General features: G+C 43.5%; 1 protein-coding gene across 49 annotated transcripts in view; it reads left to right on the top strand.

Moving 5' to 3' along the window:
* The window catches only part of CACNA1C (calcium voltage-gated channel subunit alpha1 C), a 475,965-nt gene that overhangs the window by 412,689 nt on the left and 48,769 nt on the right, over nucleotides 1–14,507 (top strand). For 33 of the 49 annotated variants that reach the window (XM_068660967.1, XM_068660606.1, XM_068660684.1 and 30 more), the window contains one exon: nucleotides 7,120–7,203. The exons of 2 other annotated variants lie outside the window; for them this stretch is intronic. In XM_068660967.1, coding sequence (XP_068517068.1) covers nucleotides 7,120–7,203 — 84 coding nt within the window. Of the gene's footprint in view, nucleotides 1–6,411; nucleotides 6,496–7,119; nucleotides 7,204–14,507 lie in introns of all 49 variants that reach the window. 14 more of the 49 variants (XM_068660882.1, XM_068660757.1, XM_068660872.1 and 11 more) reach the window with 2 other exon arrangements.

The raw sequence follows: 14,507 nt of genomic DNA, 5'->3' as shown, positions 1-14,507 counted from the left end.
TAATCATTCCCAACAGTAAGAGACGCTTCCATAGTACATGCTTCCATATTGCCTTCGTGCTGTTTCTGCCCCAGTCTTTGGAGGACCTGTGACCATAACATCGCACTTTAAACCTCCCATGTGGTTGAGTGCAGCGTACTACTAGCCATTTTAGAGGAGATTAAATATGGAGAGGTGTGAGATAACTGTACCACCACACAGGTGGGAATGGTGGGGCTCAGGAGAACATCTAGAAAATACAGTTCTGGTGGAACAATCTGGGTTGCAAGATCTGGAAATGGGAATTCACAGTTCCTAGAACTGGGTATGATGAAGACTTCTCTAAGCATGTCTCCACAATGTTATTGATTATGTGTAGGTGTAGAGAGCATAAAAAACGTTCTAACACAAGAGATTATGTACTTCCAGCCTCTGTAAATGTGTAAGCTTATAAAACAGGAGTTAGGAATCTCTGTTCAGGCAATGGTGGTTTTTTATTCTTTTAGTTCTTTTTTTGTTCCTGTGTGGTTGAGATATTTGTCCACTAGAAGTTGTGAGACCAGTAACTCACTTTAGGATCTACAGGCCCTCACACAATAATCAGAAGGTGGTCACTTTTAAGCAGTAACAAGCTATCTTAGATTTGTGACCTTGAAATAAACATCTGGGATCTTTATCCAGATCACAGAACCGTTCAAGTCCTACAGCTCCTTTTGTTTCTGTCAGCGTCCAGTATGTCCAGACAGGCTTTCAGGCACCAAGGGACACCTGTCTGCTTTCACTGACATCTTTATGTGGGAGTTGTGAGAGAGAGCATGAAACAGAGTGAGAGAGGATAAAGTTAAATATCAACGTTATTGAGCACCTATCTTGTTCTACAAGTTGGTCTTATTTGCTTATGGAATAAGCAAAGAGAGGCAGGAGACCTCTTCAGAATGAAGCACACCTTTGGAACTGTCTGGGGAGCTGAAAAGCTCCTCTCCTTGCCCCCTGTCTGCAGAAAGATTTGATGGAGTACAGGGGGGACTTGTGCAATTCTCTCAGCAGTGACTCATTACAGTGACTGGTAGGTGAACTGCAGGGAGCCTGTGTCTCAGAATTAATCCGTCAATGGATGAGAGCTGATAGATAGTATGCAAATAGATGCTGTTTTCCCGCAGCCTGTCAGGAGCTTCAAGCAGCTGCATCCTCCACTTTATTCCTTCTCTATTAGCTTCTGCTAATTTCTCTGATTGCTGTTACGGCTAAATGGTATCTCAGCATAACAGAACTTGCATTATCTCCATTTGGTAGCAGCTATTGTAGCTTTGTAAGATTTCTCAGGTTATATGCGAATCTCTCCAAGATGCTGTGAGAAGGTATGCCGAAAGTCACAGTACTGTGTAAATGTCAGTTGATTTTATTCTGTTTTCCAGTGAAACTGTCCCTTGCAAAAATTCTTTCCAGGAAATCCTCTTTTAATGGAGCCTGAAAACTGACTCTCACAACTCCAAATAGAGTGCTGCATTTTCAGAAAAGAATTCACATATTAAGCATCAGCCAAACTGTGGCAGTTCATCCCACTTTTCAAGTCACCAGCAAAGTCTGCTTTGGTGCCCTTTACGATCAGCAGGATATTTTTGATAAGGAATCACACTGAATATCAATCAAGCCCTTTCTCTCCTTCCTATATACTCTTACTCATTGAGATTAATGTTACTTTTTGCATTTGAGTATGTTGGTTCACTTCAGATAAGTGGTAGCAAGGTTCTTCTGTCAGTTTGATTCCCTTTTAGGCCCTGTAGTTATCTATATGTCTCATTTTCTCAGCCTTGATACTTCCTTTCTGTATTCATACATGCATACATGCATGCAAGCATGCATATCTTTCCCTGGTATCCTAGAACACTGCGGCACCTTCTTCCACTGGAGAGTATCTGACCCTTTCAGATGCTCTCCAGTGCATTCAGATCCCACCCAGTGAACACCCTTGGCCCTTGCTGTGCTCTTCACCCTTAGACTCTTTTCTCTCAGTTTGGTTTGTTTGTTTGTTTATTTAATTTTTGCAAAGCACTTCATATGAGACAGAAATTAAAACCTGGGACTTAGCAGACCAATAACTCCATGTTAATTAATACAGAAGTGACCCTGCAGCTCCCACAGGCCTGGATGCTTGTAACCCAGCTGGTACCAAGACTCAAACAACACCCTTCCACTGATGATTTCTGTGCTTCAGCATAGCTGTATGGCTCTCCAGCCCCCTCCTGTTCTTATTATGGTTCCCAGGTGACTCTGAGCTCAGACCTTCAGACAGGCTCCAGTGGGTGATTTCCCTATTGTTAATGAGGCTTCTTAGATACTGTGTTTAGGATCTCATATTCACAGAAAGTAAAGGAAATGGTCTCCAGAGATTTCAGTGGTTCCATTAGTACCAAAACAAACCCCAGCTTCTTTGATAGCTAATCTCAGTGACTAGGAAACCTAAAAATGATTGGCATACTCATTCTGAAATGCTACAATGTCTGCTCCCCTCGCACAAATGAGATTCCATTCCAGTCAGCTACTGCATATTTATGCTCAGCCTTTCATTAACATATGGATCATGTGATGATTCACTATTCTTTGCTACCTTTGGGGAAATAAAAAATGGAAAAGAAAAAAAAAAGTGCTCTAACGGTGGGGTTATTTCATGCTTTCTGAATATTCAATCCAATCCTCCTGGTCTCTTTCTGTCCTCCTTTCTCCCTGAAAGCTTCATAGACCTCCAGAGAACTCCCACAAGAGAGGGTGACTACCCTTCCCCAGCACGCCCCTTGGGCTGCCATAATGTGACATGAAATTATACAGCTAAATCAGGGTGAAGTGTCTCCCTTTAAGGGTAAAATATGGTATTGCACTCTAAATTCCTGTACTGCAAAAACAAACAGTGCCATCAATTCATTTCCAGTCAGACCTCCTTCCCCTTGGGAAAAGTACACAGAACTTTCTGGTGGGAAAAATCATTTGGAAATACAACCTCTTTACTAGAGGGAAAGCTCTCCCTTCATTCAGCTTGTCTGTCATTAGCCACCCTGGTATGCTCCAGTGAGGTACTTTGAGGTCACAATAAGCAAGTCCCCGGGGCAGGGGTGTAATTCACTCTTAATATGTGCTCATAACTCCTGACAAGATTATGAGGTCTGAATCAAACCTGAGTAATGGCCATTCGTAGGTGAATGTCTCCAAAGAGGGTAGCTCTTTAGGAAGGATTCCACTACCTTGCACACAAATGAAGCATCTATGTTCTCTGTTTTCTAAGCTCTCTTACTGTGAATAATATCTTCCTGTTTTTCACCCTTCTGTTTGAAACAGAGGGAGCAGGTGAGGAGGAAAGGAAGGTTTTAAAATTCATGTGTTTCTTTAATTCAACACTAGCATATTGGATGTGGGGTTGAGTAAAACCGCATTCATATCCGTGGTTCCTCTTGATCATTCAGCTAAGAGGTACAGGAGGAAGAGGAGAGCTCTCTGAGTCCACCTCACAGCCACACAGTAACATGCAATGGTGCTGGTCTTTCTGTGACCCCAGAGCAGGCCAGCCCATGACTTTCAAGTGAGGAGCTGGCTGATGAGACTCAGCAGAGCATCCCAGGGGAAAGAGCTCACAGTGTAAATCTGGAGAAACTCCACAGAATTTAGCAGTGACTCCAGATACGCTGTGGTCTCACAAAACTCCAAAGCAGCTATTTGTGATAGCAATGAAAAAGGGACATTTTCTTTCCAGGCCTGAATCTCTCCTGAGATGTGCCAACTATGTTAATGCAATGTCATTGCTTCTGGTGAGGTTACATTACTGCAACTGGGAGCAATGCTGAATTCACTGGTTGCAGTGGTCATCTGAGGACAGGATTCTCTGCTGCTTGTTGCCTGGGTTTTGCACCAGCAGCAAATGCTGGTTTAACAGCTGCAATGGCTGTTGGGCTTTATGTCCAAAGTTTCTCTGTAAAAAGAAACTGTGAATTTGGTTACCCCCAAATTATTTTTTACAGTATGATGCCAATTATTATAAAAATAGTAAAAATAACCATGTATCCATCACCACAAATTTTAAAGTAGAGTCATCATTTTCATGGGAAACGCATGACCAACGTGTCTTGGATCCCCACCCTTGCAGCTGCCCAAAAGCAAACTCTATTTTTTTGGAGTTGTTTGGGAAATCCTTAGTAGTTCCCAAACTGTTCAATTTGAGAAGGAAAGGGAGATAGCCATGCTATTCAATGCCTGTATTAATTTGGCATGTAAGCCGTGCCATTGCCTTCAGCAGGAATGCACACACGAATGGGGCAGGAGGATTGGGTCTGTTTTCTACTCCATTCTCTTTGATCCTCCGAGTGTCTTCTCTGCCAAGGTCGCATCAGGCTGCAAAGGCACTTTTTGCAACTCTGTATGATCTGTGTCTGTCCCTTATTTATTCAAAATGCGTTTGCCTCTACAATTTAATCTGCTGTTCTCTCCCTCCCCTTCCTCTTGGTGAAGTCTAATTACAGTTTTATTCCAGGTCCATCTGGTTGCTAACGATGCTGGACATCACTGCTGAATTCATTCTAATATTTGTTGTGTATTTTCTAGGCTGGACGCTGAATAATAATATTCTCTGAATTTGCTTTTGCTCCTGTTTCCTTCTTCCCTGTTGTAACTAATTGTGTAGTAATGAGTAGTCATGGGATGATTATTCCTCCCAGTGTAGATCTGCTAAGATTTGCCGATTTCAGATTGCAGGCTAAAGATTTTTTTTTTTTCCTGGTATTGAGAAGACTTCAAAGTCCTTTCTGTCAGCTCCCTTTACTGCTGTGGAATCATGTGGGCAGTGGCTTTCTCTGCCTTTTTTTTTTTTTTTTTTATTCCCAGCCCCACTCAAATAACTGTGAGCCTCAGAGCATCCTGCTAGGCAGTGTTTCAGAGTTTAGAAAGACACTTTTTGCCATTGCCTGCTCCGTGTGATGGTTGAGCCTGGAGTATTTTAAGGTTCCCAAGCCTGGCTTATGCAGTGCCAGTACTGGGATTCTTTTTCTTTTCTCCTTTTTGCTTTCTACACACTGCCTGGGAACACAGACTCGCACTTTACCCATGACCTGACTCTCTGGCTAAGAATAGCAGGAGCAGTGCAACTTGGGTTCAGTCTCACTGGAGACATGCTGCAGCTGGGAAACAGAGAGGTCAGAGTAGCCTGTGCTCACAAAACCAAAACACAAAAGGAGCACAGAGGATTTTGTATTCTTACCTCCTTTTAGGATTGCAGAACAAGGGGAGAGCTTGGCACAGGTGTTCAGTGGGCTAAGACACATTTTCTTTGCTCATGACATTAAGTTGGACAGGAAGTTTATGTATAGAAACTCACCTTCTAGGCTGAACAGGACCTTTCCTCAAAAGGTCCTGCATCCTTATGAATCATCCAGCCAAAAATCATGCAGGCTGGGGAAGACAAGCAGTGCTGATTAGCTTAGGATGATGAGATGTTTGAGGTAGCCCTCAAAGTAATTTTGCACGGTAATGTGAAGGTATGAGTTTAGCATGTGCTAGCAGACCTGCCATAGCTCATCCTATACAGCTAATGTCACAGTGATGCTGTGGCACTGTTTTTAGAGTGAGCGAGCAACGGGTCTCACTCAGAGCACATGTTAAAACCGACTTTGCTCCCATCCTTACCCTTTCCTAGTGGTATGCACCATCACGGGCTACATTCACACTTTCATTTTGTGGTGCAGATGTGCTTTCAGAGTAACACACATACCAGTCCTGCTCTGTAGTTTTATGACAAAAAAATGCATTAGTAATAGAAGACCATTAGTAAACCATTAAGCTAATGGCTGTCGTAATACTTCTTGTGGCTGGGTAAAGATAAAGGTGACAACCTGTAAGGTTTCAACAGCACTTCCCCAGCTTGATTGTGCCCTCTGCTCTGTCATGCCACAGCACCTGCCTGTTCTCAGCACCGGCACAGGGCAGTGTATCTGGAATACAGACTGGTGAATTAATATTCACCCTGGCAGAAGGGGAGTCTTTTTTTGAGAAAACAGTATGACACCATCCCTGCCCTCTTCCCTCAGCCAAATCTGAATGAGATGTGGAAGGGAGCTGTGTTGCTAGGAATCAGAGATGTCTGGAGGATCTGGACCTGCAACCCCTACTCCTGAGAGAAGCCATGCTCAAAGTCATCTACATGGCTTCCCCTTTTCCCCTATCTCAGAATCAGAGTAGAGGGGTATCTGGCCTGGGATCACGTTGGCTGGATAAGGGCTGCTCACACAAGTCAGGGATGCCAGGACTGGGCTACAGCTTAAGAAGCAGCAAATAGACTTAAGAGGAAAACCCCTTGAGGTATCAGGGCAGTAATTCTAATGGTAATTTTGAACTGTTTTTGTCTGTCTAACATTCCTTTTTAATCCCCATCCTGCCTGCCCCTTCCTTATGTAGGGTTACTTTAGTGATCCTTGGAATGTTTTTGACTTCCTCATCGTAATTGGCAGCATTATAGACGTCATTCTCAGTGAAACTAATGTGAGTATTACTCTACCCTCCCCAGGATACCACCACCTCCTCCTCCTCTGCTGTTCCTTCTCTCTTTCTTTCTTTCTTTCTCTTTTTTTTTCTGATTTTTTTTCCCTCTAGTCATGCTTTTATTGAACTTGCCGTCGTCCTTCTCCTTCTCCCAGGGAAAAAAAAAGGAGGGGGGGAAACGCCTCCTTCTTTTTCACTTGTCATAGCTCGCCCCAAGGCTGTGACTGGTGAAAGCGCACAGAGTTTGGGGTGTGTGTGCTTTTTTTCCCTCCAAAAGGTAGACATGCTTGAGAGTAACTTTCTGACTAACCAGGCTTTTGTTGATACCCTCCATCATGTGAAACGTTACAGAGGTTTGAGCAACCAATACTGTAGAGTGGTAAGAGACTATTTAATATGCCCACGTAACCTCTTTCTTTTCTTATTTTTTTCCTCTTCTCTCCCTCTTTCATGCTTTGTTTTGTTTTGTTTTGGTTTTTTATTTTAATTTATTTTACTTTTTCCTTTTTTTCCCTCTTTTCTCCCTCTCCCTTTCTCTCTCTCCCTCTCTCTCTTTCTCTCTCATTCTTTCTCTCTCTTCCTTTCTCTCTCTTTCTCTTTCCTTGGCTTCTCTGCCACATGCAGCACTATTTCTGTGATGCATGGAATACATTTGACGCCTTGATTGTTGTGGGTAGCATTGTTGATATAGCAATCACCGAGGTGAACGTAAGTAGCTGGCGTCTGTCCATGATCGTGCCTGCTCTAACATTCATTTGTCTTTCCCGGGTTCTTTATTTTTCCTCCCCCTTCCTCCTTTCTTTTGAGTTTGTTTTCAGAGGTTTTTTTGTTTAGTTTTGAAGCTCTCTCTTTTTATTTAGTTTTGTTTTGTTTTTATTCTCTTTTAATTTTTGGAACGACTTAAAGGACTTTTTGACTGTTGCATCATTCTCTTCCCTTCATAATCCGCCTGGCATGAATTAAACTGTATAGCAGGAAAAGTGATGGGAAATGTGGAGCGTAAGTGAAAAAGCTATTTTTGCCATGGGAAGCTTCCAGAAAAGTCCCAGGCCAGCACTTTGGTCTACCCAGTGTTATGCTTTGCTTCCCATGGCAGTTCAATACTCTCCACCCCATAGAGATCTAAAGGTCAGTTCTTTCGAGGTGGAACTGCGGGAACCAAACCAACAATCCTCCTGGTGCCTCCTCACCCAGGCTTCCTCCAAAAGAAATATAGACCAAATCACCTCTGTTTAGAGGATCCTGCTCATAATGTTTAGTTTCTAATTTGGAAAAAAATAATTAAAAACAGAACAGAAAGCCCAAAGAAAAACAAAGTACCAGAGTTTCAGCCCAGTTTGGTTTGCTCCATCTCACGAACTCCACCAGAACAACTGACACTGATTGGCCCCAGAGGTGCCCATCTCAGCAGACAGGTGAAGGATTGAATGAGCCATGGAGACTGAAACGAACAGCTGGTGTTCAAGGGAATAAATCACATCTTTTTCCTCTTTCTTTGGAGGTGGATGGGTATAGAATTACTGAATAAATAGACAAAGGACAGGCAGGACGTACAAAGATTCCCAAAAGAAAGACTACAAAGGACCCGCTGACATTATGAGCACAGGCAAAAAATATTTTACAAAATCCAGCTTAGTAAAGACAGGAAAGTAGCAAGATCGAAAGAAAATTGCTCTAAAGATGTTAATGAAGAGCAAATCAATCATCAATTTGCAGAATGATGTTAGTGTTGAATAAATATTCCAGCTTGGAATTGTTGTGTACTGTAGAGGCAATCCATCACAAGCAGAAAAGTGACAGCAGTTTTCACTCAGTGCTGTCTTTAGGAGAAAATGTAGACAACAATTTGGAAAAGTCAAAATGCCTTGCTTTGATCTTCTCAAACAAAATGTTTTCATATTTTGGTTCTATTTTAACTTCTGTTCAACTTTCTTGTTTTTTTGTTTTTAATTCTTAAAGAAATTAAATGAAATATTGAATGAATTAAATATTTGACAGATTTTTCTTGTCTTTTGAGAGAATAGAAGATAGTTTCTAACTGCAACATTTAATTTTTTTAATATTTTTTTTTGCATCTCTTAAGTGTCCTACTTTCTGTTCTAATTTCACCCAGAATGTTGGAAACAGTATTGGTAACCCTTTTACTAGAGAGAGATTAGGATTGGGCCAAGTTTGTAGAGGTAAATTAACAATGATCAGCAGGTCTAAGCTGTTGATTTAATAGAATAGCATAAAAGTCTTTTTATGCCACGCTTGGAACAAGAAAACTAAACAGGGAACCTGCTAGTAGCCTTCAGACTGTGGAAATGCTCAGTTGTCATCCACACAGGCAGAACTGTGCATGGTAGGTGAGGAAATAACTACAGCTAATAGGAGATGAATTACCCTAAACATCAGCAAGATTTTCCCAAGTCTCCTTGTATTTGAGTCCATAGAAAAGACTTCCAAGTAGAAAGGAGAGAAATACTTTCCTTTTTCCAAATTAACGGGGGCCTATCATAGAATCGTGAATTGGCTTGGGTTGGAAGGGACCTTAAAGATCATCTGACTCCAAGCCCTCTACTGTAGGCAGGGATGCCACCCACTAGATCAGGTTGGCCAAGGCCCCAACCAGCCTGGCCTTGAACACCTCCAGGGATAGGGCATCCACAACTTCTCTTGGCAACCTGATGGCAGGAAAATCTAATGGATTCTTTTGAATAAATTCACAGTTATTTTGTATAAATTAAAGAACTTCCTATATCATGGTTTAAATCACTTTGATATACATCCCGTTAAAATTCAGTCAGCTGAGAGGATGACTGTCACCCAGGCTTCCTTCTGCAGTTTGTGGAGAGAAACACCTTCCCAGGCCAACTGATTCCTCTCCACCTATGACAGGGGAAATGAATTGCTTTCTGGAGGTGCCCATCCAGTGACTCGAGATTGTCTAGGTTTGTCAGGTTTGTCTAGACGCCCAGCTCTCAGACATTAAAGTGAAGCAAGATAAGTCACACTCAAGCTTGGCATTTTGTCAAGAAGGTCGCATTGCTGCTAATTGTGCTATGTTCAGATCTTCAGTCTCCAGGGCTATCCATGCTAGTGTGTTTAATTTCCACTGGCAAGACTCCCTCGCTTTTCCATTCCCTGTCTAAATTCAAGTTCATGTCAACCAAAGCCCAGAATCCAGTGTCTGGTTACAGATGTCTGGGAAGAATGAGGGTGTGCCTCTGTCTAAACTCCCAATGCCTGTCTTAGCTGAGGAGGCATCAGGAGAGGCCCTGACTCTTTTAATAGGGTTTATGAACAGAATTTCATAATGGTCCCTGTGTTTCCTCTAAAGAATCCTTTCCTTCTATACAGTTTTTACAGATTTCTGCACACGTCTTTTTGTTACCTGGCATGTTTAAATCTTCTCTTTTTATCTAGGCAAATCCTTTGCTACTAGTTTCTAACGTTTGTTACTAAAAAATTGCACAATCTTTTGATGCACTGATAAATAAGCAGCAGCTATGGATGGAGTTTGTTCTGAAATGTTTTGAAAACCCTTTGCACTTATAACCCTTATTGAATAAGAGAATGTATTGTATGTTGGTTTGTCCTGTCAGATTCCCTTCCTGCTAGCAGCACTTGATATGTTACATCTGTGGCAGATGGGCTTTGGAAGTAGCAGCCCATCTTGGATGGACAGTTGTCATCTTCCCAAGCAGTGTGAGGCAGTTTATCAGATACACTTCTCCCCTTCTCCTCAGGAGCTTGTTGCTTTCTTGCTGTTTGTGGGTTTGAGCAAACCCTGCACTGTGTTTCTGTACACTGTCTTGTCTTGTTCCAGTAGACCTGGAGTCTGGAAAAAAAAAAAAAATGCCAACAAACTCCACTAATTGGAGATGTTTAGCCTGGTCAGGTGCAGGTAAGATGTTCTGCCCGATGCATTAGAAGCTGACAGACGTTTGTGGTAGTGTTCTGGAAGGTGCTGCTCTTGGAGCTAAGGGACAGCTTTCTTTGAGGTCAGTCAGCAAAGACAGAGACACCTGGCACAGGTTAGTCTGACAGGAATCTCTATGAGGTTCATCAGACATCTGCACTGAGAGCAAGCATGCCCAGCTGGTGCTGAGCTGCCACAGCTGTAGTTGTGATGGGAACCCTGACTGACAGGCACTGCAGTGTGTGTGTAGGTACGCGTTTGCATCTATTTTGCAGTTCCCCTTTATTCCTTTTGACAATTATTTCTGTTTCTTGAAAAGGAATTTCCCAGACCAAAACCTTCATTAAGATATATGTGAGTGTGCATGTGTGGGTCTTTGTGTGTGTACTCTGTTGGTTGTAGTACATGTTCCTGAATGTGTCTGGATGCCTGTGTATGGGCTACAAATCCATAGGAGAGTGTACAGACATGAACATGTTTGTATGTGAAAGAGTGTGTGTATGCAAGCACATGTATATATGTTGTGAACGGTTGCTGGTGGAAACACGAGTTGTTTTGTATATAACTGAGTGTATGAACATGTTTTCTGAGCCATTGTGGCTGTCCTAATGTGCAAATCTGATTTGTTCATGGGTGGGTGTTTATATCTGAAAGTCTTCTGTATGCAGGCATGCTCATCTGCATGCCTGTGGGTGAGTGTAGACTTGCATGTCAAACTCAGCATATGTTTGTTAGCATGGCTGTGCATTTACACAGAGTGAGAAGGCATGTACTGATCAGGCAGGTCCCCAGGTTGTCTTCAGCACTTCTCAGTCCTTTGGGAGCCCTCACTTTTAACACTTTGAATGGTAAGTCCAATTGCATCACATTAGGCCCACTTGGTTACAGCAACTTGGGAACACCTCCCAGGTCCCTCCAGCCAGCCCCACAGACACACAGAGATGCATCTCACACCACTGATAATGTGAAAAACACGGGTTAAGATCTGGCAGATATGAAAATTTCAGTGAGTGATGCAGTTTCTGCCTAAGTCACTTGTAAATTGCTTTATTTTCAATCTTGCTCCACAATTACATTTTCAGAACTTTGCTTCTCAGTAAGCACTGTGCATCTAACTTCCTAGCCACAAAATGAAGAGTTCTGAGAATTTTCTGTAAATTAAGGAAAGGGTGTTAATCTGCTATTAAAAAAAAAAAAAAAAAAAGGCCCATTACCATGCTTCAACTCTCTCTAAGTGCTAAGACCAAGCATGATGTTTGGGTAATAAATTTAATGATGATGTAATATATGGGGCCTGGGAGGTAGAACCTGTGGGTCTGTGGGTTGCATTCCTTGGGCTCTGCCTAGATCCCTATGCCTCAGTCTCCCTATCAGTAAATTGGAGATTGTTATTATTCCCTCAGTTAAGAAAAGATTGCCATTAGTGTTTCCAAAATACTTTAAGTTCCTCAGAGGAAAACATTATGGTGATAAAAAATGATTACTATCTATTATAACAATAATAGGAGTGAAAATGTTACAGGAGTTGAATAGAAGACAGCAAGTTTGGAATATATCATCCCAGAAGTAGCCCCAAGCACAGGCTTGCATTTCCTTCCTTTCCACATCAGCAGACACAGCCCAGAGTTCAGTGCTGTGAAGCTGACTGACAGCCTGCTGTCCCCTCCTCCAGGCAAAGAAAGTTTCTCATTCCAATTTGTTGTGCTGTGTCAGAGGGGGAATCAAGTTTGATTTGTGCTCTGCACTACTGTGCCCGAAGTGATGAGAGAAAAATGTCCAGACCCTGAGCCACTGAGAAAGCTGCTAATGCAGTGTCCTTCCTCTCAGCTGGAGAGAGGAGCCAACGCCTTTCTGGTCAGTAGGGTCCGTTTTCCTTCATCCTTTCTCCTGCCAGTGTCAGACCAAAGACTCGCTGTGGCTGAATCTTTGTTTGCCACCAAAGCAATGCTCACAGAAGCGCCTGCTGAGTTGGATGGGTTCCTGTGGCCAGCTGAGTCTGCAGCAGGCAGCTCCTGTGCAGATGTGTGAGTTACAGAGGCATGGTCGGGTGAGAGCATGCGTGTCTCCAGAGCACCAGCGTGGATGCCAGTGACTGTGGGGATGTCGTGTGTTTGATTCTGTCTGTCTGTCTTGAAAGGATGTTGGGGAGGGAGGGATTGTGCCTACCTGTGAGCCTGCTGCTGAGGGGTTCTGCCAGTGCTTCTGAGTGTGTCTGCATGTACGGGTACCTCTGTGTATGTCAGCTGTGTATGTCTGGGAATGTATGAGGATGACTGAGCCAAAACATCGGACTGGTATACATCCCACCTGTGCTACTCAGTGGCCATAAAAGTACTCATGTGTTTTGAGTGTGTCTGTGGATGCTGGAGGATGTACAGAGGAAGAAGTATGCATGACAGGTACCCAGTGTGATACAGCAGATGTGACAAGAGCCAGGGGTGAGCACGGGTGCAAGATTAGCACTACCAGGGATAGGGAATTGCTGACTTGTGGCTTGTGTGAAATAATGGAGTATTTCCCTGGGTACGTTGCCCTCTTGTTGAAGCAGTACGTGTTTTCTGGAGAGCATTGTGTCAGGTCCCAGGGTCAATAGAAATAGTTTTTTGGGTTTTTTTGTTTGTTTATTTGGTTGGTTGTTTTTTTTAATGAGGTTTTAGGAGGAGAAAACACGAAGGTACTACATTGTGTGTGACCTGATCCATGGTGGCATCTGGGAGATTTAGTACCTAGGGGTTTCAGGAAATTGCAGCCCTATGAAGAAGGTTAGAGAGGTCCAAAACCCTTCTTGCTGTATTCCTTCCCTTGGAAAATGCTGGTCAGGTCTGTTGTGCCCAGGCCTAGTGGTTTGTGCATCAGGTTCATGAGGGCTGAATACTTTATATATCGCATTTCTGAAGAAGTTTCCAAATTGCTGGTAGGAGGTCATCCGAGGGCTGCAGTTTTGTTGATTCCTGACTACTGGTGAAGTAAGGCCAGGAAGGGCGTTCAGATCCCAAGGATACTTGGAGACCTGTACATTGATTTTCCCGTTAGTCTCTTTTATTTCTGAAGTAAAATAGCTCTGGCTTAAACCAGACGCATGAGGCCTTTCCTTACAGTCATCCTGCTTTTGGTGTCAAGAGGCTTCATATGATTTGTCATGGGCTCCTGCTCCCATTCTTTGGAATATCTGACAGCCTATATTTAAGTCTCCTTATCACCTTCTCCTGCACTCTTCCCTTTTAACCCGCCCCCCTCCTTTCTTCCTTTTCTCCCTTGCTTTCCTCTCCCTCGTCTCCAGCCACACTAAACCTCACGAGTTCATTTTCACCCTCAATCAATGTGTCTGAAGGCAGAGAACCAGTGGCTCTAACCCTGCAGTCCTTATCCAGGCAGAACTGCCGCAGGGCGTTCGGCCTGCGCAAGGCCTGGAGCAGGCAGCCCCAGTGACACGGTCCTGTACACACACACACCCCGCAATGGGAGCAAGGATCGGTGGAAGGACGACATACATCTAGCCTGCACCTCAGTTGGGACTGGCATTCATCTCTGTCGCTGCGTCTGTCTGTCTGTCTTTCTGTCTCTGCCTGTCTGGTTCTCTTCGCTTCCACGCCCTTTGCTGCTCAGATTTTGGCCGTCAGCTGCCACCAGACACAAAATAGTTTCTAGAACCTGCAAGTTCATTTGCCTTTTGGAAAAGGCAGAAAAGATCGCCTTCCCTCTCTCCTTCCCTCCCTCTTTCCCAAATGCCATCTGGGTAGCAGAGGCCTCCAAATTACGTAGCAAAGGGCTGGAGAAGCACAGCGGCTTCTTTTGACATCCGTGTTGTCATACCCTTACTGCTGCCATCCTAGAAGTTGTATGTAGTCCTGAGCTATCCCTGTGTGCGTGTATATGTATGTATATATGACCTGTTTTGTTTTGGGGAAAACTACTGATGGAATGGATTGGGGGTGGGGGGAGCGGGTTTGCCTTTTTTAATGTCTGGTGGTGTTCTTTATCACTAGAGTAATGCAGGTAACGCACCACCGTGGCCCCAGCTTCTCTGTGAAGGAAGCCAGGTTTAAGCATGGTTGTGAGCTGTAGCAGTGGCAAACGCTGGTGCACAGTGCTTTGTTTTGCCTCTGGT

Source organism: Anas acuta, chromosome 1, assembly GCF_963932015.1.
Source record: "Anas acuta chromosome 1, bAnaAcu1.1, whole genome shotgun sequence".
In the NCBI taxonomy this organism is placed as follows: domain Eukaryota; kingdom Metazoa; phylum Chordata; class Aves; order Anseriformes; family Anatidae; genus Anas; species Anas acuta.
The sequence above is the reverse complement of the archived record's forward strand: the minus strand, read 5'-3'. Positions and strand labels throughout refer to the sequence as shown.